The 23107-nt window shown below is 50.9% G+C and overlaps 2 protein-coding genes, 1 long non-coding RNA gene and 1 pseudogene across 5 annotated transcripts in view; 3 read left to right on the top strand and 1 right to left on the bottom strand.

The window, feature by feature from the left end:
* Positions 1-9010, top strand: part of SLC25A20 (solute carrier family 25 member 20) — a 32544-nt gene extending 23534 nt beyond the window's left edge. The window contains exons 5-9 of the mRNA XM_002713398.6: positions 4758-4875; positions 5911-5983; positions 6345-6454; positions 7684-7808; positions 8134-9010. Of these exons, the coding sequence (XP_002713444.2) occupies positions 4758-4875; positions 5911-5983; positions 6345-6454; positions 7684-7808; positions 8134-8196 (489 nt within the window). The 3' untranslated portion in view covers positions 8197-9010. The remainder of the gene's footprint in view (positions 1-4757; positions 4876-5910; positions 5984-6344; positions 6455-7683; positions 7809-8133) is intronic.
* On the top strand, positions 8753-8853 carry LOC149124371 (U6 spliceosomal RNA; annotated as a pseudogene).
* A 6803-nt stretch (positions 9011-15813) lies between the features above and the next one.
* On the bottom strand, positions 15814-17902 carry LOC149124372 (uncharacterized). 2 transcript variants are annotated; one of them, XR_016214841.1, is made up of 2 exons: positions 16688-16792; positions 15814-16246 (listed from the first exon to the last, which is right to left on the bottom strand). It is a non-coding gene; the product is annotated as an uncharacterized LOC149124372 (long non-coding RNA). The 2 variants fall into 2 exon arrangements; XR_016214840.1 differs by lacking the exon at positions 16688-16792 and adding an exon at positions 17830-17902 and having other exon boundaries at positions 16125-16246.
* Positions 17903-17916: 14 nt separating this feature from the next.
* The window catches only part of PRKAR2A (protein kinase cAMP-dependent type II regulatory subunit alpha), a 73145-nt gene continuing 67954 nt past the window's right edge, over positions 17917-23107 (top strand). The window contains exon 1 of one of the 2 annotated variants that reach the window (XM_002713397.5): positions 17917-18547. In XM_002713397.5, coding sequence (XP_002713443.2) covers positions 18295-18547 — 253 coding nt within the window. In that variant the 5' untranslated portion in view covers positions 17917-18294. The remainder of the gene's footprint in view (positions 18548-23107) is intronic. The other variant, XM_089306308.1, reaches the window with a different exon arrangement.

Here is a 23107-nt window from a genome sequence, read left to right on the forward strand (position 1 = left end):
ATTTATTTTTGACAGGCAGAGTGGACAGTGAGAGAGAGAGAGACAGAGAGAAAGGTCTTCCTTTGCCGTTTGTTCACCCTCCAATGGCCGCCACAGCCAGCGCACTGCGGCTGGTGCATCATGCTGATCTGAAGCCAGGAGCCAGGTACTTATCCTGGTCTCTCATGGGGTGCAGGGCCCAATTACTTGGGCCATCCTCCACTGCACTCCCTGGCCACAGCAGAGAGCTGGCCTGGAAGAGGGGCAACTGGGACAGAATCCGGTGCCCCGACCGGGACTAGAACCCGGTGTGCTGGTGCTGCAAGGCGGAGGATTAGCCTATTGAGCCACAGCGCCAGCCTAATATTAGACTTTTAAATTATTGTCCTGCAGATCCTCGAGGTTCTGCTCATTTCATTTTAGTCTTTTCTGTCTTGGTTGTTCAGATTGACTGATTTTCGTTGTTCATCCTCCAGTTCACTGATTCCCCCTTGTCTGTTCCCGGTTGAGCAAGCCTCCCACTAAGCTTTTTGTTTGATTTGTACAATTTCCGTTTGGTTTCCGTTGTATCTTGTTTCTATACTGAGACTGTCTACTTCTTTGCCGTTAGCTTTTGTATTTTCCATCTACGTTAAGCATGACCATATTGTCCACTGAAGGATCATGGCTGATTTAAACTCTTTGTCAGATAATTCCAGCATTCCCAGTATCTGGGTGGTGTCATCTGTTGCTTGTCTTTTCATCTTGGGATCTTCCTGGCTTTAAGTATGATGAGTCATTTTTCAGTTAAAACTTAGATATGGGCCGGCGCCGCGGCTCACTAGGCTAATCCTCCGCCTAGCGGCGCCAGCACACCGGGTTCTAGTCCCGGTCGGGGCGCCGGATTCTGTCCCGGTTGCCCCTCTTCCAGGCCAGCCCTCTGCTGTGGCCAGGGAGTGCAGTGGAGGATGGCCCAGGTGCTTGGGCCCTGCACCCCATGGGAGACCAGGAAAAGCACCTGGCTCCTGGCTCCTGCCATCGGATCAGCGCGGTGCGCCGGCCGCAGCACGCCGGCCGCGGCGGCCATTGGAGGGTGAACCAACGGCAAAGGAAGACCTTTCTCTCTGTCTCTCTCTCTCACTATCCACTCTGCCTGTCCAAAAAAAAAAAAAAAAAAAAAAAAAAAAACCAAAAAACTTAGATATGGATGGACGATGCCGGAACTCTGGACCTTATTTAAACTTCGAGTTTCAGGTCACTTTCTGTGGCATCACATCACTCAGCAGGAATGGGAAGGCTGCAGCTCCAGGACTGCTGGGTGGAGGTGAAGTTCAGGTTCCCTGTTTGGCCTCTGTTGACGCCTGAGAGTGGGTGCAGGCCAGGAGGGGGCAGGCTCCCAGCTGTGGGGCATGGAATCCCTGGTTCCCTGCTCGGCCTTCTCTGACCCCTGCGTGGCCGTGTGCTGGGTGCTTCATCACGGTGCTCCCCACTTGGTTTTTGCTGATGTGGTTAGAGGAGAAGCCACAGTTTAAGACTGTCCTTTTTCTGGCCCTTTGTGTAGCAAATGCAGGCATTTGTTTGGACATATTTTTGATCTGGGTCTATGAATGTTTCTGGGTTGCTAGCTTCTTAGCTCCAAATCTGAAATACGAGGCAGAGGCAGAGAAAACCCAGGGAACTCATCACCTTGTCATCCCTCAAGTCCCAGCGTTACTGACTTAACTGCCTTCTCTCTAAGCTTTCAGATGCTTGTCCTATTGAAGAATGACATCTGGAGATTTTTTTCTTTGTTTTTGCAGTCAGGGAACAGGGAAAAGTACTTCAACTCTTATCTCCCGGGAAACAAAAGTCTGTGTATTTGCTACACCTAGGGAGTATTTGTATTCAGTAGCTTTGTCTATCGGTCTTTTCCCTTATGGTAGCTTCTTGTTTTTCATCCATGCCTGAAGTTCTTTTCTGCTTGTAACTCGGATGTTTATCCTTTGTCTTCTCTGCACCCTCGCACTCTGCTGAGTGAAGTCTTCGTTATGTTTTTTTTTAAAAAGATTTTATTTTATTTATTTGAGAGAGCTACAGACAAATAGGGAGCGACAGACACACAGAGAGAGAGAGGTCTTCCATCTGCTGGTTTACTTCCCAAATGGCTGCAACAGCTGGAGCCAGGCGGATCTGAAGCCAGGAACCAGAGCTTCGTTTGGGTCTCCCACCTGGGTGCAGGGGCCCCAGCACTTGAGCCATGTTCTGTTGCTTTCCTAGGCCATAACGGAGAGCTGGATCAGAAGAGGAGCAGCTGGGACACGAACCAGTGCCCATATGGGAAGCCAAAGCTGCGGTTGCAAGCTTAGCCTACTCTGCCACAGCGCCAGGCCCTTCCTGTCTTTCCTCTTCTCAACCTCTACCCTCTCTGTGGATGATCTGCTTCTCTGAGAAAATGAAACCATCAGAAGAGGACTTGAGGGGCCAGCATTGTGCAGCGAGTTAATGTCAGCATCCCTTGTGGGTGCTGGTTCGAGTCCCAGCTGTTCCACTTCTGATCCAGCTCCCTGCCAATGTGCCTAAGAAGGCAGCAGATGGCCCAAGTGCTTGGGCCCCTGCCACCCACATGGGAGACCTGGATGGAGTTCCAGACTCCTGGCTTCATCCTGGACCTACCCTGACTGTTACAGCCATTTGGGGAGTGAACCAGCAGATGGAAGATCTTTCTTTCTTTTTTTTTTTTTTTAAAGATTTATTTATTTTTAGTTGAAAGTCACAGTTACAAAGAGAGAGAAGGAGAGGCAGAGAAAGAGAGAGAGAGAGAGAGAGAGAGAGGTCCTCATCCACTGGTCCACTCCCCAACAGGCCGGAGCTGTGCCGATCTAAAGCTGGGAGCCAGGAGCCTCCCCCGGGTCTCCCGCGTGGGTGCAGGGGCCCAAAGACTTGGGCCATCTTCCACTGTGCACCCAGGCCACAGCAGAGAGTTGGACCAGAAGTGGAGCAGCCGGGTCTCGAACTGGTGCCCACATGGAATGCTGGCACTGTAGGTGGCAGCTCCACCCGCTACGCCACGGTGCTGGCTCCAGAAAATCTTTCTGCCTCTGTTTCTCTCTATTTCTCTGTCTTTCAAATAAATAAATAAAGCTTAAAAAAAAAAAAAGAGAGAGAGGATATCCCCAGTGCCTTCTTTTTTATTTTTGAGATTTATTTATTTTAAAATTTATTTACTTATTTGAGAGTCAGAGTTATACAGAGAGCAAAGGAGAGGAAGAAGAGACAGAGAGAGAGAGGTCTTCCATCCACTGTTTCACTCCCAAAATAGCCGCATCAGCCGGAGGTGCGCTGATCCGAAGCCAGGAGCCAGGAGTTTCTTCCAGGTCTCCCACATGGATGCAGGGGCCTGAGGACTTGAGCCATCTTCTACTGCTTTCCCAGACCATAGCAGAGAGTTGGATCAGAAGTAGAGCAGCCAGGACTTGAATCTGTACCCATATGGGATGCTGGCACTGCAGGCGGCAGCTTTACCCACTATGCACAGCACTTGCCCCCCGAGTGCCTTCTAACACCACCTCCCTACCTGCTGTTGTATCCAAGATTGGCCTTTCCTTCTCCCTGACTCTGGGTGCCTTATGTGTGTCCCATTCCCTTTCGCCCAGCCTTAGGTATTACTCTAATAATTCTCTCTCTCTTTATTTAAAGGCATATTTATTTAGTTTTACAAACTTATTTGAAGGGCAGAGAGACAGAGAAAGACAGACAACGAGAGATCTTTGATCTGCTGATTCATTCTTTAGATGCCCACAACAGCTGAGGCTGTTCCAGGTCAAAAGCAGGAGCTAATAGCCCAGGACTCAGTCTGAATGTCCCATGTGGATGGCAGGACCCAGATATTTGAGCCATCACCTGCTGTCTCCCAGGGTGTACGTTAGCAAGAAGCTGGAATCAGAAGCGGAGCTGGGGCCGGCACCGCGACTCAATAGGCTAATCCTCCACCTGCGGTGCTGGCACCCCAGGTTCTAGTCCCAGTCGGGGCACCAGATTCTGTCCCAGTTGCTCCTCTTCCAGCTCTCTGCTGTGGCCCAGGAGTGCAGTGGAGGATGACCCAAGTGCTTGGACCCTGCACCCGCAAGGGAGACCAGGAGAAGCACCTGGCTCCTGGCTTCAGATCAGCGTGGTGCGCCGGCCTCAGCGGCCATTGGGGGTGGTGAACCAACGGAAAAGGAAGACCTTTCTCTCTGTCTCTCTCTCTCACTGTCCACTCTGCCTGTCAAAAATTAAAAAAAGCAGAGCTGGAGCTCAAACCCAGCCACCCCAATATGGGATGCAAGGATCTCAAGTGGCATCTTTACTTCTCTACCAAATGCTCAATCCCCTGTCTCTTTGAACAACAACAGGTTTTTTTTTTCCTCTACTGAGTCATTGTCATTGTAATAAAAGCATAAACACGGATAGGCGTTGTGGCAGAGGACATTGAGCTGCTACCTGTGAAGCTGGCATCCCGTATCAGAGTGCTAGTTCAAGTCCAGGCTGCTGTGCTTCCAATCCAGTTCCCTGCTAGTGTGCCTCAACTTAGTTTCCAGCTTTTCTATTGATTGTATGTTTAGTCAGTCTGTGTATATTTTGGGGTATTTTTGCATAGCCTTGTTTTGTAGCACATTTCCCTTTATTATTCCAAATACACTTCACTTTGGCTGTGCAGTCTTTCATTGGTCTAACACACATTGGCCACTTTTACTCTCACTGTCATTTTCCGTATGTAGCCTGTTGTGTCTGTTGTCTTTGATGTTGTTGTTATAAGTTGATGGCCCTCCCTTCTCTTCCAGATTCAGGCTTCTTCAGGGGAAACTAAGTACGCTGGTCCCTTGGACTGTGCCAAGAAGCTGTTTCAGGAGTCTGGGATCCGAGGCATCTACAAAGGGACTGTGCTTACCCTTATGCGAGGTAACCTCTGAGGCCTTCACCCTGGGTCACCTGGGAAGGTGACCTGAGGTGGGGCTGCCCCTGAGGGTCTTTCCTGGATTGCCCAATTAGCCTTGGGCAGACCAGAACTCCAATAAATACCTCCTGGTTTGGTCATTCTAATGTAACCATGGCCGGCACCGACACAGATGAGTGTCTGCTGGTAGAAGTCATGATAGTGGAAGCCGATGCTGTGGCGCAGCAAGTAAAGCCGCTGCCTGCAGTGCTGGCATCGCATATGGGCACTGGTTCAAGTCCCAGCTGCTCCACTTCTGATCCAGCTCCCTGCTGTGGCCTGGGAAAGCAGCAGAAGATGGCCCAAGTGCTTGGGGCCCTGCACTCGCATGGGAGCCTCGGAATAGGCTCCTGGTTCCGGATCAGCCCAGCTCCAGCTGTTGCAGCCTTTTGGAGAGCAAACCAGCAGATTGAAGACCTCTCTCTATTTCTCTGCCTCTGCCTCTCAAATATTATATATATATATATATATATATATATATAAACATATATAAAACATATATATAAAACATATATATATTTATAATCATGATACTGGTAGTTGGCAGGAAATAGAAAGTTGGTGGATAGGGATTGTGGCTGGAGGGGAGGGTAGGAAGAAAGAATAACATAAGGACAATGGGGCACGCCCTGGTTTTGAGAGGTACATCCTGGGGGGTGGCAGTCGGAGAGGTAGAGACAGCCTCAGCCTTGACCTGTGATGGCAGCTTGGAGGAAAGCCAGCTGCACTAGCTGGTTCTTGCTTGTTGCAGTGGGCATCAGTGGTGACCACACTGGGGGAACGCCAAGGATGAAATGCTGCCCTGTGTGTTTGCGTTCACGCCTGCCGGGGCTTGGCCTAGAGCCGTGCACGGTAGCTGCCAAGTGATGACTGCCAGTCGGATGTGGCCTCTGAGAAACTTCTCCGGAAACCGTGATGGGTCCAGTGCTTGGCTTTTTCAGACTCAAGAAATCTGTGAGGGTTTTATATACTTTGATTCACCTCTTTCTTGCCACTGACAGATGTTCCAGCCACTGGGATGTATTTCATGACCTATGAATGGTTGAAAAATATCTTCACTCCAGAGGGAAAGAGGTGAGGAAAACAAAACTTAAAAACCACCTTCCGCAGTCATGGGTTGGCTGCGTTCCCCTCTGGGTGGGTCTGAAAGCAGAAACAGGACTTGTTTCTGGCTCCATGTGCACTTCCTCTTGTGACTGCTAAGGTCCAGCAAGTGCCTCTGATTTTGTGCCTCACTCAGCAGAGCAAGTGTTTCAAACAGGTGCATGGAGCTTCCTCCAAGGAGTGACAGCTGCCACTTCCCAGGAGTCCTGGCCTTGGACCCCTTCCCTCAGCCAGCGTCTCCCTGTCACTGCCCTATCTGCCTCAGAAGCTGAGGTCTGAACAGCACTCTCACAGCCACTGTCTGACTGAGGCTGTGGTTGCCGTTCTGTAGTGTCAGTGAGCTCAGTGCGCCCCGGATCCTGGTGGCTGGTGGCATTGCAGGGATCTTCAACTGGGCGGTGGCAATTCCTCCAGATGTGCTCAAGTCCCGCTTCCAGACTGGTAAGTGGTGGATAGCGTGGTGGGTGGGGTACAGATTTCTTCTTTTATTTTTCAAAGTGAGTCACCTCATTTTGTTTTTTTCCTAAGATGTATTTATTTGAAAGTCAGATTTAGAGAGAGGGAGGGAGGGATGGAAGGAGGGAGGGAGGGAGGGAGAGAGAGAGAATATCTTCCATCTGCTGGTTCACTCCCCAAATGGCTACACTGGCAAGAGCTGGGCCAGGGTGAGGCCAGGAGCCAGGGGCTTCATCCAGGTCTCCCATGTGGGTGTAGGGACCCAAGGAATTGAGTCATTTTCCACTGCTTTCCCAGGTGTATCAGCAAGGAACTGGATCGGAAGTGGAGTAGCGAGGACTCGAACTAGTGCCCATATGGGATGCTGGTGCTGCAGGTGGTTGCTTAACTGCTATACCACAGTGCTGGCCCCTCATACAGAGTTCCTAAGACCCTAGGGAAGGGCTGGTGCTGTGGCATAGTAGATTAAGCCTCTGCTTGTAGTGGTGGCATCCCATATGGGCACCATTTTGAGTCCTGGCTGCTCCACTTCTGATCCAGCTTCCTGCTAATGTGCCTGGGAAAGCAGTGGAAGATGGCCCAAGTGCTTGGGCCCTTGTACCCATGTGGGAGAAGCTCCTGGCTTCAGATCGGCTCAGCTCCGGCTGTTGCAGCCATTTGATGAGTAAACCAGTGGTTGGAAGCCCTCTTGCTCTCTCTCTTTCTCTCTGTCTGTCTCTCCCTTTCTTTGTAACTCTGCCTCTCAAAAAAATACATGAATCTTAAAAAAAAAAAAATACATTCTAGGGATACAAAGTCTCCACAGCAGCTGTAGCATCTGTCTCACCAACATTCTCCCTCATAGTGCTTTGGTTTCTAGAAACCCTAGATTCATTTTCATGTCAGTCTAAACCCCAAATAAGTGAGATATGAAGTCAAATCCAGCAACAAAAATCAGCTGAACAACAATGACAAAAATAGTCACTCTCCTACATGGTCACAGGGGCTGTTTCATCCTCTAACTCCCTTGGCACTAAAATCCAAGCATTTGTGCATTTCTTCCAAGGTGAATTGTGCTGTCTGTAGGTTGGTCCCATATGACTTGTAACATGTCCTCCCTGGTGCTGGCCCTGACCCTGAAGGAAGACTTAAATACTAGGCTATCATCATGGGGGTTGCCATGGTCTGTGCAGGAAGCTGCCTGAAGCCTAAAAAAATGGGGTTCTGACCCACAGCACCTCCTGGGAAATATCCTAATGGCTTCCGAGATGTGCTGAGGGAGCTGATCCGGGATGAAGGAATCACATCTTTGTACAAGGGGTTCAACGCAGTGATGATCCGAGCCTTCCCAGCCAATGCGGTGAGTAGCTGGCGGGCACAGTGTTTTTCCTTCTGAGCTCAGAGCATTATGTAGTTGGGCTGACTTTTGCTTGCTCCTGGGATTTGGTTTTCTCAAAACCCCACCCTTAGCCACAGCCTCTGGTTTTGATATTCTGAAGTGGGCAGTTGTGGGATGTGCATTTTCTCCTCTTGGGAATGAGAGAACATAGCTTGCCTCCAGGGCCTTGGTGGGAGTGGAGTTAGGGAGAGGCTCTGGCTAAGCTCAGTGTTGGTGGCAGTGCGGGAGGGCTGTGAATGAATAGTCACTCTTGCTGGCTTTTCTTTTCCTTCCAACCCCTTCCCAGGCCTGTTTCCTTGGCTTTGAAGTTGCCATGAAGTTCCTTAATTGGGCAACCCCCAACTTGTGAGGTTAAAGGCTGCTCAAGGCTTTTGGATGCTGGAGGCCATCACCGAGGAGGAGCGGTGGACAGGACTAGGCAGTCCTGAAGGGTGAGGGGAGGGGGATGGTGGGATCAGAGCTCTGTGTGTGGACTTGGGGAGACCGTTGCCTTAATGACATCTTCTGCCTTGTATAACTTGGTGGGCCAATTTGGAACTTGAATTCGCTCTTGTCAGTTTAAGAGATCTCAAGAGGATTTGTGGAGTGACTAAGTGACTTCTAGGCTACCTACTGACTGACTGCTGGCCCTACTACACCCAAAATTCTCCTCACTAAAGAGGCACTGTCCGCCTCTCCCTAGAGACACTGTGCAACCAGCTGGAGCTGGATTTTTTTTTTTAGTCCCTAGCCTGGAACCCCCATCTGATTTCCAGGGTGTCATCTAATCCTAGGCTACACAGTTTGATGTGGACTTAAGGCCCATGTCTGTTTGTCCAAGTGGACAGGGTATAAATGCCTAGGAATAGATAGCCTACTAACTATTCACTTTTGATATTTTTTTGTAATCAAAAGTAAAACTGTATGTGCTCATTTTGGCAGCATATCCACCAAAATTGGAATGATACAGAGAAGATTAGTGTGGCCCATAAAAGAAAAACAAAGGCTAGAGTAACCTGATTTCCTAGGAGTGGGTAGAGAGCTTTCCCTCCTACACAGCCGGGACAGTCCCAGCCTGCCAGGATAAGTGAGAGCCCAGGGTGTAGGAAGGCTCTTTTTGCACACACTTTTCTCATGAGAGCGCTCTATTTTAACAGGAAGCAATAAATATTGTTTCTAATTTTTGCATTGTGTGATTTTTTTTTCTTTTGATTCTGGGACATTGCAGCAGGCAGCCTGTGGCCAGGTGGAGGCTGTCAGGGTTCCAGTATTCTTCCCTGGGAGCCTGAGGCAGGGGCCCGGGGTAGGAAGGAAGAAGCAGTTTTGGCTGCCCCAGCCTTCTCTGGCTGCCCCAACTACTCAAGGGAGGGTGGGTAGACCAGAGTGCCTTGGTTGGTAACTGTCCCACCTTCTGTAGTGCAGGCTTGGCATGTGGACCCTTCAATCATTCCCCTCTCTGCCCTGAGCCCCACAGGTGTCTGAGCTAGCAGATGGAAAGTCAGTTGTTCCCAAAGGGCAGAAGCTATCCTGGGTTTTTAGTCCTGGGCTTTGGGGTTGCTGTGTGATCTGGTTTCTCCAGCCTGGCTCTACTAATCTGGCAAATGATGATCCCCAGTGTGGCCAGGAAAGGTCAGGAGTTGGAGCATTACAAGTGAGGCTGTCCTTGTCTGGTGGCAGGGAGAGCTTGATTTAACTGCTGGAGCTGGGCTTTGCGGGCACCGTCCCATCTCACGGGCACAGTTACAGTTCCACTGGCACTTCCTGCCTTGCTGCAGCTGCACAGAGAGCCTTGGACTTTGCTTTTAGAACCATGATTCTGTGTGAATGGGTGAGGGGCAGGGACCTATCCCTATAAGAGTTGAGGGTGTGACCAACCTGGCAGGAAGCTGAAGATTTGGGAATTTAAGGAAAACTGCTTTATTCCTGGGAAGATATTTCTGGATGACCAGATAGAAATTATGGCCAAGTGGAAATTTACATACATATATGTATTTTTTGATGTTTGCTTACTTGTTTTTATTTGAAAAGCAAAATGACAGAGACAGAGATAGAGCTTCCATCCACTGGTTCAGTCCCAAATCCCTGCCGAAACCAGACTGAGGCCAGGCTTAATAATTCAGGGGCCAGGAGTTCCATGTGGGTTTCCTACATGAGTAACAGGAACCCCAGTACTTTGGCCATCACCTGCTACCTCCCAAATGCCCACCCTGAAAACCGTTTTTAAACCTAAGATTTATTTTACTTGTTTGAAAGGCAGAGTTACAGAGAGAAGAGGGAAGACAGAGGGATATGTCTTCCATTGGCTGGTTCATTCCCCAAACGGTTGCAACAGCCTGGAACTCCATCTGGGTTTCCCATGTGGGTGACTGGGGTCCAAGTACTTGCAACATCTGCTGCTGCTTCCTCTGGTGCATTAGCAGGGAACTGAATGGAAAGTGGAGCAGCCGGGTCTCAAACCTGTCCTCATATGTGATGCCAGCATTGCAGATGGTATAACCTGCTGTGCCACAGTGGCAGCCCCAAGGATTAGTCAAATTGGCACTTTAATGTGGGAGATGGCTAAGTTGCCAGCAGAAGCTTGACCCGCTGCACCACAGCGCTGCCCCCTGAAGCTATCCCTAATACCACCCAGTCCTTGAGCCTATCCTGAAACCTTGGCCTTTGCCAGGAAGCTCTTGTAAGTGTGTTTGCATTCCAGCCAAATGCCAGCCATTCCGATGGCTTAGGGACACTTTTTTACAGTCTCTGTTATTCTGGATAATTTGCCCTTTGAAATATTTTCCCTTCTAAAATAGAGTGTTTTGGTTACTTCATGTTAGTGATGGTAGATTCTTTTACTCCTTTGGGTGTTCAGTAGATGATAAGTCAAATAGGGAAGCCCCTGGAGGCATCCTTGTGAAGGGGACAGAGCAGATGGTGAGGACTCCCTCCTGGCTGCTGCTTTCTCTCTGTGGTGCACTTTGAAGTGCCACCTGTTCTTGCCCTGATGGGGAAGGGATGCGGGGCAAATTGGGGCCCTCTCCAGCAATTTCTCTGTCACAGTCAAGTGGCAGCCAGTGATTGCTAAACCAACCAACTGGTGACAGCAGCCTTGCTCAGGCACCAAAAAGGGAAAGTGGGCCAAGGGTGAGGGACAGAGGGCAGGTTGTTGCAACAGTGATCTTTTAGCAGCACAAGGGTACTGTCACCAGAGAAAAGAGCCATGGAAGCCACTGGATTCTTGTCTTCACACAAGGAAGAATTCAGGCATTAGACAGGGAGCAAATTGATAAGGTGGTGGGTTTTTTTTAAACATTTATTTATTTATTTGAAAGTCAGAGTCACATACACAGAGAAGGAGAGGCAGAGAGAGAGAGAGAGGCCTTCCATCTGCTGGTTCATTCCCTAGTTGGCCACAATGGTCGGAGCTGCGCCAATCTGAAGCCAGGAGCTAGGTGCTTCTTCCAGGTCTCTCACGTGGGTGCAAGGACCCAAGGACTTGGGCCTTCTTCCACTGCTTTTCCCGGGCCATAGCAGAGAGATGGATCAGAAGTGGAGCAGCTGGGGCTCGAACCGGCACCCATATGAGATGTTGGCACTGTAGGCGGTGGCTTTACTCGCTACACCACAGCGCCGACTCCAGTGATAAGGCTTTATTGGGGATAGGGCATCCATCAGAATGGAAGGGATAGAGAGAACAGTGCCCAGTCACTGGGACTGGGGGAGAGCAAGATCATATGGTTGAATGGAGAGAATACTCTTGGGCAGGCCAGGCGAGTAGCTCAGCAGAGAGCAGAGGGCTGAGCAAGCAAGCAGTCTGTTTAGACTCCTTTTTTTTTTTTTTTTTTTTTGACAGGTAGAGTTATAGACAGTGAAGAGAGAGAGAGAAAGGTCTTCCCTCCATTGGTTCCCCAAATGGCTCTATGGCTGGTGCGCTGCGCCTATCTGAAGCCAGGAGCCAGGTGCCTCCTCCTGGTCTCCCATGCGGGTGAAGGGACCCAAGCACTTGGGCCATCCTCCACTGCCCTCTTGGGCCACAGCAGAGAGCTGGACTGGAAGAGGAGAAACCAGGACTAGAACCCAGAACCCGGCACCCATATGGGATGCCAGCACCTCAGGCGGAGGGTAACCAAGTGAGCCACAGTGCTGGTCGGGTTTTTAAGAGAGTCTGTTTACCCACCTCCCCCTCTCCTCCAGGAAAAAGGATGGGGAATCCTAGCAGAAGGGTTTGTTGGGTGAAAATGAACAAATTCCTCCCCAGATTTGCTGGGGGATCATAGTGGAGGGGCTTCCCTTAGGGCTCTGTGATGAATTTATTGCCCTGTGCTATCCAGTCAGGTAACCCATTCCTGAGGAGAGAATTCTCCTGGGAGCTGTCCTTGGGGGAAGGGCTGGGAAGACCTTTCCAGGTTATCAGGGACTGAGCAGGACCTTCAAGTGCAAATTGCTGGGCTCCAGGGGCTTCCAGGGTAGGTGCTGGTCTCACACACACACAGGCTAATTCCTGACTTCCTGCCCAGCAGTACCGTTCTGCCATAAAGTCACACCATCCATATCCCAAACAGTTCCTACCCCGCAGCCTTGTGAGGCTGGAAGGCCCTATACCTTACCTCCTTGCAGGTTCATTCTCATTTCTTCAACCCCATGTAACTCAATGTTTAATGCTTAGGGATGTTTACTCCCCTTTCAGATGTAGAAGCCAAAGCTCAGACAGGGTAAACTGATCTTCAGAGGTCATTGGCAAACTGGTAAGAGTGGGGACTGGTGTCTGGGTTTCCTGAACAAAGACTTGTGATGCTATCAGAGGCTGTCCTGGGGCTACTTGGCTCAGGCTCCAGGAGACTGTCATACAGGGACAAAGCCTAGGCCCCTGGCCTTTCAGTAAGGCCAGGAGTGGCACACAGAGTCCTGATAGGCACTGGGAAAGCCCAGGGCCAAGTGCTCCCTGAGGGCTTCCTTTTCCTTCTCTGCTGTGGTAAGCATCTAGGCCTGTGGCTCTCCAGCCATGTTCTTTCTTTGCCCCGAAGTGTTTCAGAAGCAGAAATGAGTCTGCTGTGGAGTCCATTGCTTTGTTGGGCTACAGTTTCCCGGGGCTCACAGGTGGTCCAGGAATTAACTGCTTTGTGGAGCGTGGACTTCTGGGTAAAACAGATCAGAGCTCCTGGCAGTGGCACGATGGATACTCAGGACAGCTTTGGTAAGGCCTGCTTCCTCCATTCCACCCGCCGACCAGAGGCGCAGGAATACATCTAAGGCCAAATAAAAACTGGTGGTGGGTTCTAAGTGAGCTGGGAGGACTGGATCGGAGAAGAGCTGGCATGCAGAGGTTGGCAAGTGACCAGCAGTTCCTAGGAGGTGGGTGGGGGGCTTGAGTGGCTTAAAGAAGTGGTCACTTGTCACTGAAGAGGTGTTCTTGCTGTGACTGAAACCCTGTAGTAGGCAGAGGGTAAGAGAAAGCTTAATGAATGCAAGCTGGGAGTCTAGACCAAGAGCAGGCCTCAGAGTTGTCACAGGGGATTTAGACTCTCTTCTTCCTGGAAAGGGGGGCTACCTTTTAAATAATAAACCTATCAAGAGCACGTGAAAGCCATTGTTTTATCAGAAAAGCAGTAGGTGCCCTCACTGTAATAATTTTCAAGGCCCACTGCTGTTGGGCTAAACAACTTGCTGCTCACCGGGGTTACTCTGCATCCCTAGTTGTAGACATCTCTGAGAAGTAGCTCCTTTGTGTCAGTGTCTGTGCAGGATGTTGATTGCCTGCTAGGTTTTAAGTAGGACTAGGTTGGGATGGAGCATGTTCAGTGTCTCTCTGTCTTCTCTGTATTTCTCTCGCTTCTGTAGGTCTCTGCTCTTGGCCTTTTCACCCACTGTCACTTGCTGTTGGCAGCTCTTTTCCAGTTACTGGCTGCCTGTGGGTTTGGTTGCTATGGTCACCTCCACTGGTGCAGCTGGACTGGCTCGATGCAGGCAGGATGAATGCAGGACAAGGGTAGAAGATGTCTCACGTCAACGGTGTTGTCTCCTATTGCAGGGCCTTTTGGACAGCTCAGGTTGGCATCCATGAAGGCCCTTGGGTCCCCACTTGCTACAAAGGGTTGGTCAGGAGGGGCAGAGATGGATCCCTGCTCTGGGGACCACGTGTAGGAGCGGGGAGCCAGGTTGGACCTGAAGAAGGAGTGTCCATCCTTACTCTGAGGCTGTTCTGTAGAGAGGTGAGGAGCAGCTCTGTGGCCACCTCTCCTTTTTTTTTTTTTTTTTTTTTGACAGGCAGAGTGGACAGTGAGAGAGAGAGACAGAGAGAAAGGTCTTCCTTTTGCCGTTGGTTCACCCTCCAATGGCTGCCGCGGCCGGCGCACTGCGCTGATCCGATGGCAGGAGACAGGAGCCAGGTGCTTCTCCTGGTCTCCCATGCGGGTGCAGGGCCCAAGCACCTGGGCCATCCTCCACTGCACTCTCTGGCCACAGCAGAGAGCTGGCCTGGAAGAGGGGCAACCGGGACAGAATCCGGCGTCCCCAACCGGGACTAGAACCTGGTGTGCTGGCGCCGCTAGGCGGAGGATTAGCCTAGTGAGCTGCGGCGCCGGCTGGCCACCTCTCCTTTTAAAATGATTTTTAGGCTGGCACCGCAGCTCAGTAGGCTAATCCTCTGCCTTGCGGCGCCGGCACACCGGGTTCTAGTCCCGGTCAGGGCGCCGGATTCTGTCCCGGTTGCCCCTCTTCCAGGCCAGCTCTCTGCTGTGGCCAGGGAGGGCAGTGGAGGATGGCCCAAGTGCTTGGGCCCTGCACCCCATGGGAGACCAGGAGAAGCACCTGGCTCCTGCCGTTGGATAGGCGTGGTGCGCCGGCCACAGTGCGCCGGCCGCAGCGGCCATTGGAGGGTGAACCAATGGCAAAGGAAGACCTTTCTCTCTGTCTCTCTCTCTCACTGTCCACTCTGCCTGTCAAAAAAAAAAAAAAGTATAAAATGACTTTAAAAAATTTTTTTTTAAAAAGATTGATTTGAGAGTTACAGAGGCAGTGGGACAAACAGAGAGTGATCTTTTGTTTGCTGGTCACTCCCCAGATGGCCACTATGGCCAAGGCTGGGCCAGGCCATAGCCAGGATCCTCCAGGTCTCCCAAGTGGATGACAGGGGCCCAAACACCCTGGCCATTTACTACTTTTTTTCCCAGGCCATTATCAAGGAACTGGATTGGAAGCAGAGCAGCCGGGATTTAAATTGGTGCCATATGGGATGTTGACATCGCAGGAGCTGGCTTTACCCACTACGACAGAATGCTAGCCCAGGAATGCCTTTTGAAAACCCGGTGGCTGGCTGGCTGGCTGGGTTGTGGGTATCTGAGAATAAGTCAGGCAGATCAGCCCAGCACAGGCCACTGGGGATTGCTTAGAGCAACGAAAGGACTTAGGTCCAGCTCTGTTCTCAGCCCTGAAGCAGCTTTCTTGTTCTCTACTTTGTAATTGAGGCTGGAATTCTAATCCTACTTGTCTCCCTTTGAACCTATAAAACCTGACAGTCTGGGCAAACTAAGGAGTGAAGTTGTGAATTTGCCTTTCCAAAGTGTTGGTGGTAGGACTTCCTGAAGAAAGCAGATCCCAGGTAAGATGTACAGTGGGCCTCACATCCAGATTTCCTGAGTATTGCGGTCATGGACTGACCCTGGAAAACTTGGAAGAGTTGTCTACCAAAAAGCAAAGAATTGAGGGACACTTCCCCTCCAGCCGGTCACTTACTGCCTGTCCTTAGTGAGGTCTTCATATTCTGAGATTAGAAGCAAGTCTTTGAAGCAAAGGAACCCAGATCTTTTTTTTTTTTAAAGATTGACCCATTTATTTGAAAGTCAGAGTTACACAGAGAGGAGAGGCAGAGAGAGAGAGAGGTCTTCCATCTTCTGGTTCACTCCCCAGATGGCCGCAACAGCTGGAGCTGTGCCCAGGTGAAGCCAGGAGCCAGAAGCCTCTTCCAGGTCTTCCACATGGGTGCAGGGGCCCAAGCACTTGGGCCATCTTCTTCTTCTTCTTCTTTTTTTTTTTTTTTTTTTTTTTTTTTTTTTTTTTTTTTGAGAGGAAGAATTAGAGAGAGAGAGACAGACAGAAAGGTCTTCCTTCCATTGATTCACCCCCCAAATGGCCACTCTGGCCAGCGTGCTGCGCCAATCCGAAGCCGGGAGCCAGGTGCTTCCTCCTGGTCTCCCATACAGATGCAGGGCCCAAGCACTTGGGTCATCCTCCACTGCACTCCTGGGCCACAGCAGAGAACTGGACTGGAAAAGGAGCAACCAGGACAGAATCCGGCACCCCGACCAGAACTAGAACCCGGTGTGCCGGCACCGCAGGCGGAGGATTAGCCTAGTGAGCCATGGCGACGGCCGACTTGGGTCATCTTCTACTGCTTTCCCAGGCCATAGCACAGAGCTGGATCAGAAGTGGAACAGCTGGAACTAGAACCAGTGCCCGTATGGGATGCCAGCACTGCAGCTAGCACAGCTCTACTCACCCCCCCCCCCCCCCAGATATTTATTTATTTGCGACAGAGACAGGGAGAGAGAGGTCTTCCATCTGCTAGTTCGCTCCCCAAATGGCCACAACAGCTAGAGCAGGGCTGATCCAAAGCCAGGAGCCAGGAGCTTCTTCCGGGTCTCCCACGTGGGTGCAGGGGCCCAACCACTTGGGTCATCTACTGCTTTCCCAGGCCATAAGTAAAGAGCTGGATCGGAAGAGGAGCAGCCTGTACACCAACCGGTGCCGATATGGGATGCTGGGCTACAGGCGGAAGCTTAATAATCTACTGTGCCACGGCGCTGGCCCCAGGATCCCATATCTTGAGACTGAGGTTGGGAGAGCTTAGTTTCATTGGTTGTGCTTGCTCTGTTGAAACTTACCTTTGTCAGTAAACCTTGTCCAAAAGTGTGCAACACGGAGCCAGCAGGCAACAGGGGTCAGGTGTCTCTAGGGAAACACTACAGTTTGCAACCCCAGGCTTGCCTAGCCTAGCGCTTGTACTGGCCTCTGCACCACAGAAATGAAGAAATGAAGGGCTTCCGCTATGGGCAGCTTAGTTCTTTGCAGCTCTGAGCTCTTGGCTGTTTGCCAAGCCTGTATGGGAGGTGCTAGTGAGGATTTTAATTAATACTGAGTAATTACCAGGTGATGCTTAAGCATCTCAAAGGCCCTTCAGGTTCCCAAGCCTGTAGCTGCCGACTGCCTGGCTGGGCTTGGCAAGGAGAGGGAGGAGAATCGTTCTAGAGGCTCACCGGGCCTCTGGTCAGCATGTAAGCTGCGGCATGGACAGCCCATGAAGGTCTCCCCCCTTTCCTATTCCTTTCCAGGCTGTCGGGAGGATGGGAGCAAGGTGGGAAATAGCCTGGCCTCCCCCTTTCACCCGGGTCCCCTTCCCAGTGTTGTGGACTGCTCCACTGCATCAAGCATGCTGGCCCAGGGTGGCCTCTGGGGAGAGCAGTGTGCAGACCTAGACCTGGGGACCCTGGTGGGTGTGCTGGCAAGGAGGAACGGGCAGAGAGGCCGTCCCCCGCTGGGCCTTCATTCCCCTTTCTCAGCACACACACGTCAGTGGGCTGAGCTCCTTCAAGTTTCTGTTGCTTGCGGCTCTCAAATGATCATCACACTGTAACTACAACTTCCTACAAGGTCTTCCCCATTTGAAACTGCACAGACCTCACGCAACTCCCGAGGGGACTATGGTCATGCCACCATTCTCGCTGGCAGCCCGGGAGGGGGAAGGGCCCTAACTCCACAGGGACTTTGTTTTTGCTGGGGACGGTGGTCATGGTTTTCCTCCAGATCATCATCTGCTCAGGTCCTGCTCAGGCCCCCGGGTCACCTTCAATGTCACCCCCTGGAGTGGGCTCTGTCGTTCTGCACCTGGTGGTTGAGTGGCCAGTGTGCCTGGTGCTAAGTGCACGCAAACAGGCTCTGAGCGTGCGTTGAAAAGACAGATAAAAGGTTTCCTAGATTACCCAAGAGGCAATAGTCAACGTGCCTCCCAAGTAAACTACTCACTCACCCAGGGTCGTCCGCCACTTCTGCCCGAGAAACGGGTGGCCCAGCGGCGCACGCGCGCTGAGGGCCAGTTCTCGGCGGGAGCGCGCACGCCCGCGGCCGCGTGCGTCACAACCCGGGCGCCTGCCCCGCCCGTCCAGCTCGGCTGCCCGTCGGTCCCCGCGGCTGCGGCGGCGGCGCCGGCGGCGGCGGCGGCGGCGGCGGCGCCGGCGGGGGGGGGCCGGGTGACAGCGGCGGCGGGCCCGGTGACGGCGGCGGCGGCTGCAGGCCGGCTGTGGTAGCTGGGGGCTGCGCGGCCCAGAAACCCAGCCCCGGTCCACGCGCGGCGCGACGCGGGGAGGGCCAGGCCCGGGTGGCGCGGGAGGAGACCTCGCGGGCGCCACGCGAGAGGCCGGCGTGAGCTTGAGAGCGCGCGGAGGCAGTGGCCGCCGGCGGCCCGGACCCGCCCGTCCCCGCGGTTACCGCCGGCATGAGCCACATCCAGATCCCGCCGGGGCTCATGGAGCTGCTGCAGGGCTACACGGTGGAGGTGCTGCGGCAGCAGCCGCCCGACCTCGTCGACTTCGCCGTGGACTACTTCACCCGCCTGCGCGAGGCCCGCGTCCAAGCCTTCGTCCCGTCCGCCGCCCCTCCCTCAGCGGCGGCCGAGCCGGGGCCCAGCCCGGTCCCCGTCGCCGACGAGAACGCCGACAGCGACTCCGAGGAAGACGCCGACCTGGAAGGTAGGCGGCGGGCAGGGCCGGGGGTCGGGTCGGGGAGCCGGGGGGCGTGTGCGCCGGGGCCCAGCCGCCCGCCCTGGGCCGGGACCCGGAGTCTTCCGGAGGAGTTTGTCGGGTGTCTCGGAGCCTCCGGGAGAGCCGGGCGGCGCGCCGCTTCCAGACTGAGCCCCGGGGCGCCGCGGGTGCTTTGTCGGGTCCGGCCCGCGTGCTGGCCCGGCCCGGGAGCCCGCAGCCCGCGTCCGGCCCTGCCGGAGCCCCCTCGCCTGAAGACGAGAGCATTGACGTCCGGGGACTCGTGTTTCATAACCAGGACGGTAACTTTGTTTGGAAAGAATCCACTTTTTGGGAAAGTTACTGTGAAAAAATTTTAAGCGTGGAAGAGAAAAGGCGCGAAGAACCCCTGTATGCTGTCACCCCTTAAACAGTGGAGAGTTCTTGTCATCAATGTTTCCTCTGTACCTTTCTGCCTCCCCTTTGCAGAATATTTTAAAGCGAATCTCGATCGGGTAGTTTCACTTCTGCATTTCTTTTCTTTTTTTTAGATTTATTTATTTATTTGAAGGAGTTACACAGAGAGAGAAGAGGCAGAGAAAGAGAGAGAGAGAGAGAGAGAGGGGTAGAGATTTCTTCCATCCGTTGGTTCACTCCCCAGATGGCCGCAACGGCTGGAGCTGTGCCAATCCGAAGCCAGGAGCCAGGAGCCTCCTTCTGGTCTCCCATGCGGGTGCAGGGGCCCAGGACTTGGGCCATCCTCTACTGCTCTCCCAGGGCATAGCAGAGAGCTGGATTGGAAGTGGAGCAGCTGGAACTCGGACCCACGCTCATATGGGATGCCGGCACTGTAGGTGGTGGCTTTACCTGCTGTGCCACAGCACCGGGCCCCTAGATAAGCATTTCTTAAAGTACGTTCCCTGGGAATGAAAATGTATGGCTTTTTTTGTTGAAACAGTTGAATCAGGTTTGCAGAGCACGACCTTGTCTAGTGTGTGAGTTGCAGGGAAGAAGACAAGGCTCCATCACGCCAGGAAGCAATTCTGTTTTCCAAGGTTGTTCTAACATGTGCTTTAGCAATTTAACATAGAATTATCCTGCTTTTGAGCAGTGGAAATTTAACAAAGCAATGAAAACATTGGAGAAGCAAAGTTACAGTCTTGGTATTATTAGGTCACACGGAGGGGACAGAGCAAGGAGTTGTGGTGTGAATCTGGTCTGGCCTCTTCTTCCCCTCACAGCTGGTAAGGAGTTAATGGTCATGGCTCCAGGAGTTGTGGGCTTCCCCTTGTTGGACAAAGTGGCTTCTAAAAGCATTTGCTCTCCTGTGTTTCCCTTGACCTATTGTCTATCACATTATGGATTTTTTGGAAATCACAAATTGTTTTCCAAATCTACTACAGTTTTGCTTTGTATTCTTGGACAAGTTGTCAAACCTGTTTGATTTCAGATTTTCTTATCTTTAAAAAGAGGACAGTAACAAGTTTCACAAGGAAAAATGTGTTTTTAAAAGCTTTATTTCAGAATTCACTGTAATCTCTAAAAATTAAAAAGTTGTAACCTGCTTCATGACAAGTTTTAGTTACACAAAACATTATATTTTGGAAATTAGTCCCAGAAGAGTAAAACAGAGTTTGTAAGTTTTTGTATTATGTCTTCATTCTTTATCTTTTATGTCATTTTCAAAATTGAGTTGATTTAAAATTTCGGTAGCTCTGTGTTCTGTTTTATTGGTATTTAGATACTTCTTGTTTGTATCTCAAGTGGCTGTGCCACATGTATTTATAGAAATCAATATGAGGGGAATTTCTATTTAAAGATAATAGACTAAAACAGAAAGATAATAGACTAAAATAGACACACAATGAGATACCACTTTGCCTCCATAAGGATGGTCATTATTTAAACAAGAAAGCAAGCAAAAAAAAGCAAAAACCAGGATGTGAAAAAGTTGTAACCTTTGCACATTGCTCATGGGGATGTAACCATGGCCCAGTGCTGTGGAAAAGTTTGGTGGTTTATCCAAAAATTAAACATAAGGCTTAACCATATGGTGGAGCAATTCCATTCCCAGGTATGTGTCCAAAAGAATTGGAAGCAGGGATGCTGGCACACAAACATGCACTCGAGCATTATTCACAGTAGCCCAAAGGTGGAAATAACTGAAGTGTCCATTAACAGATAAATGGATTACAAACATGTAGCACATACATATGTTAGAATATTATTCTGGGCCGGCGCCTTGGCTCACTTGGCTAATCCTCCGCCTGCGGCGCCGGCACCCCGGGTTCTAGCCCTGGTTGGGGCACCAGATTCTAGTCCCGGTTGATCCTCTTCCAGTCCAGCTCTCTGCTGTGGCCCAGGAAGGCAGTGGAGGATGGCCCAAGTGCTTGGGCCCTGCACCCGCATGGGAGACCAGGAGGAAGCACCTGGCTCCTGGCTTCAGATATCGGCACAGCTGTAGCGGCCATTAGGGGAGTGAACCAACGGAAGAAAGACCTTTCTCTATCTCTCTCTCTCTCATTGTCTAACTCTGCCTGCAAAAAAAAAAAAAAAAAAAAAAAGAAAAAGATTATTCAGCCTGAAAAAGGAATGAATGAAATTCTGGTGCTTGCTACAACATGGATGAAGCAAGGCCAGCGCCATGGCTCACTAGGTTAATCCTCCGCTTGGAGCACCGGCATCCCATATGGGCACTGGGTTCTAGTGCCGGTTGCTCCTCTTCCAGTCCAGCTCTCTGCTGTGGCCTACGAATGCAGTGGAGGATGGCCCAAGTGCTTGGGCCCCTGCAACTATGTGGGAGGCCCGGAAGAATCTGGCACCTGGCTTTGGATCAGCCCAGCTCTGTTTGTTGCTGCCCGTTTCGGGAATGAACCAGCAGATTGACGACCTTTCTCTCTGTCTCTCCCTCTGTCTGTAACTCTACCTTTCAAGTAAGTAAATATAAAAAAAAAAAAACAAAAAAAACAAAAAAAAAAACACCCCGTATATAGCAAGGAAACTTTTCTTAGTAAGTTCCTTATGCCCAACGAATTCAGTGTGTAAAGTTGTATGCTGTTGGAATCAAAAAACTTACTAGTTGTTATTAGTTTATTTTTTAAAGATTTATTTATTTATTTGAAAGGCAGAGTTACAAAGAGGCAGAAGCAGAGAAAGAGAAGTCTTCTATCTGCTGGTTCATTCCCCAAATGGCCATGATGGCTGGAGGCTAAGCTGATCCCAAGGCAGGAGCCTGGAGCTTCATTCGGGTCTCCCACACAGGATCAGGGGCCTAAGGACTTGGGCCATCTTCTACTGCTTTCTCAGGCCATAACATAGAGCTGGATTGGAAGTGGAGCAGCCGGGACACAAACCTGCAACCATATGGGATGCCAGCACTGCAGGTGGCAGCTTTACCCTTTACACCACAGCACTGGCCCCATTGGTTTGTTTTAATAACAGCTTTTATATAAAACAGTTTTTCAAAGTATGAAATGTTATAATGAGAATTTAGTTGTTGAGAAAGCCTGAAGAGTGAAGCCTTATTAAGAAGTTACTCTAGGGGCCAGTGCTGTGGCGTAGCTGGTAAAGCTGCCGCTTGCAATGCCAGCATCTCATATAGGCTCCAGTTTGAGTCCCGACTGCTCCACTTCCAATCCAGCTCTTTGCTAATGGCCTGGGAAAGCAGTGGAAGATGGAGACCCAGAGGAAGCTCCTGGCTCCTGGCTTCGGATTGTCCCAGCTCCAGTGGTTGTGGCCAGTTAGAGAGTGAACCAGCAGGTGGAAGACCTGTTTCTCTCTCTCTCTCTGCCTTTGCTGCTCTGTAACTCTGCCTCTCAAATATTTAAATAAATCTTTTTTTTTTAAATGTTACTCTAGCTTGCACAAAAATAAATTGGCACGTAGACTTTAATCACCTTTGTGATTACCATAGGACATTTATACTTGAAGGTCTCCCAGCATTTTTCTTTACTTTTTTTTTAAGCTATATTGTTATTTATTTGAAAGGTAGAGAGACAGAATCAGCATTTTTCTTGATAGCAGCTTTATGGAGGTATTTTTTTAAAGCTTTTTATTTGGTGATATATTGTGAGTCTCTCTTTTTTTTTTTTTTTTTTTTTTGATTTATTTGACAGGTAGAGTTATAGACAGTGAGGGAGAGAGACAGAGAGAAAGGTCTTCCTTCTGTTGGCTCAGACCCCAGAAGGCCGCCACGGCAGGCACTGTGCCGATCTGAAGCCAGGAGCCAGGTGCTTCTTCCTGGTCTCCCATGCGGGTACAGGACCCAAGCACTTGGGCCATCCTCCGCTGCCCTCCCAGGCCACAGCAGAGAGCTGGATTGGAAGAGGAGCAACCGGGACTAGAACCTGGCACCTATATGGGATGCTGGCACCGCAGGTGGAGGATTAACCTACTGTGCCACGGTGCCGGCCCTTTATGGAGGTATTATATACCATTCATAGTGCCTCTCTGGAGTGTGTAACTCAGCCTTTTTTTAGTATATTCATGTTTGTTTTAGAATATTTCCATCACCCTGGAAGTACCATACATTTTAGCCATCACTTAGCAGCACTGATTCCTTTCGTCCTTAGG

Source organism: Oryctolagus cuniculus, chromosome 10 (assembly GCF_051225735.1).
Source record: "Oryctolagus cuniculus isolate XC-2025 breed Fujian yellow rabbit chromosome 10, ASM5122573v1, whole genome shotgun sequence".
Lineage (NCBI taxonomy): Eukaryota > Metazoa > Chordata > Mammalia > Lagomorpha > Leporidae > Oryctolagus > Oryctolagus cuniculus.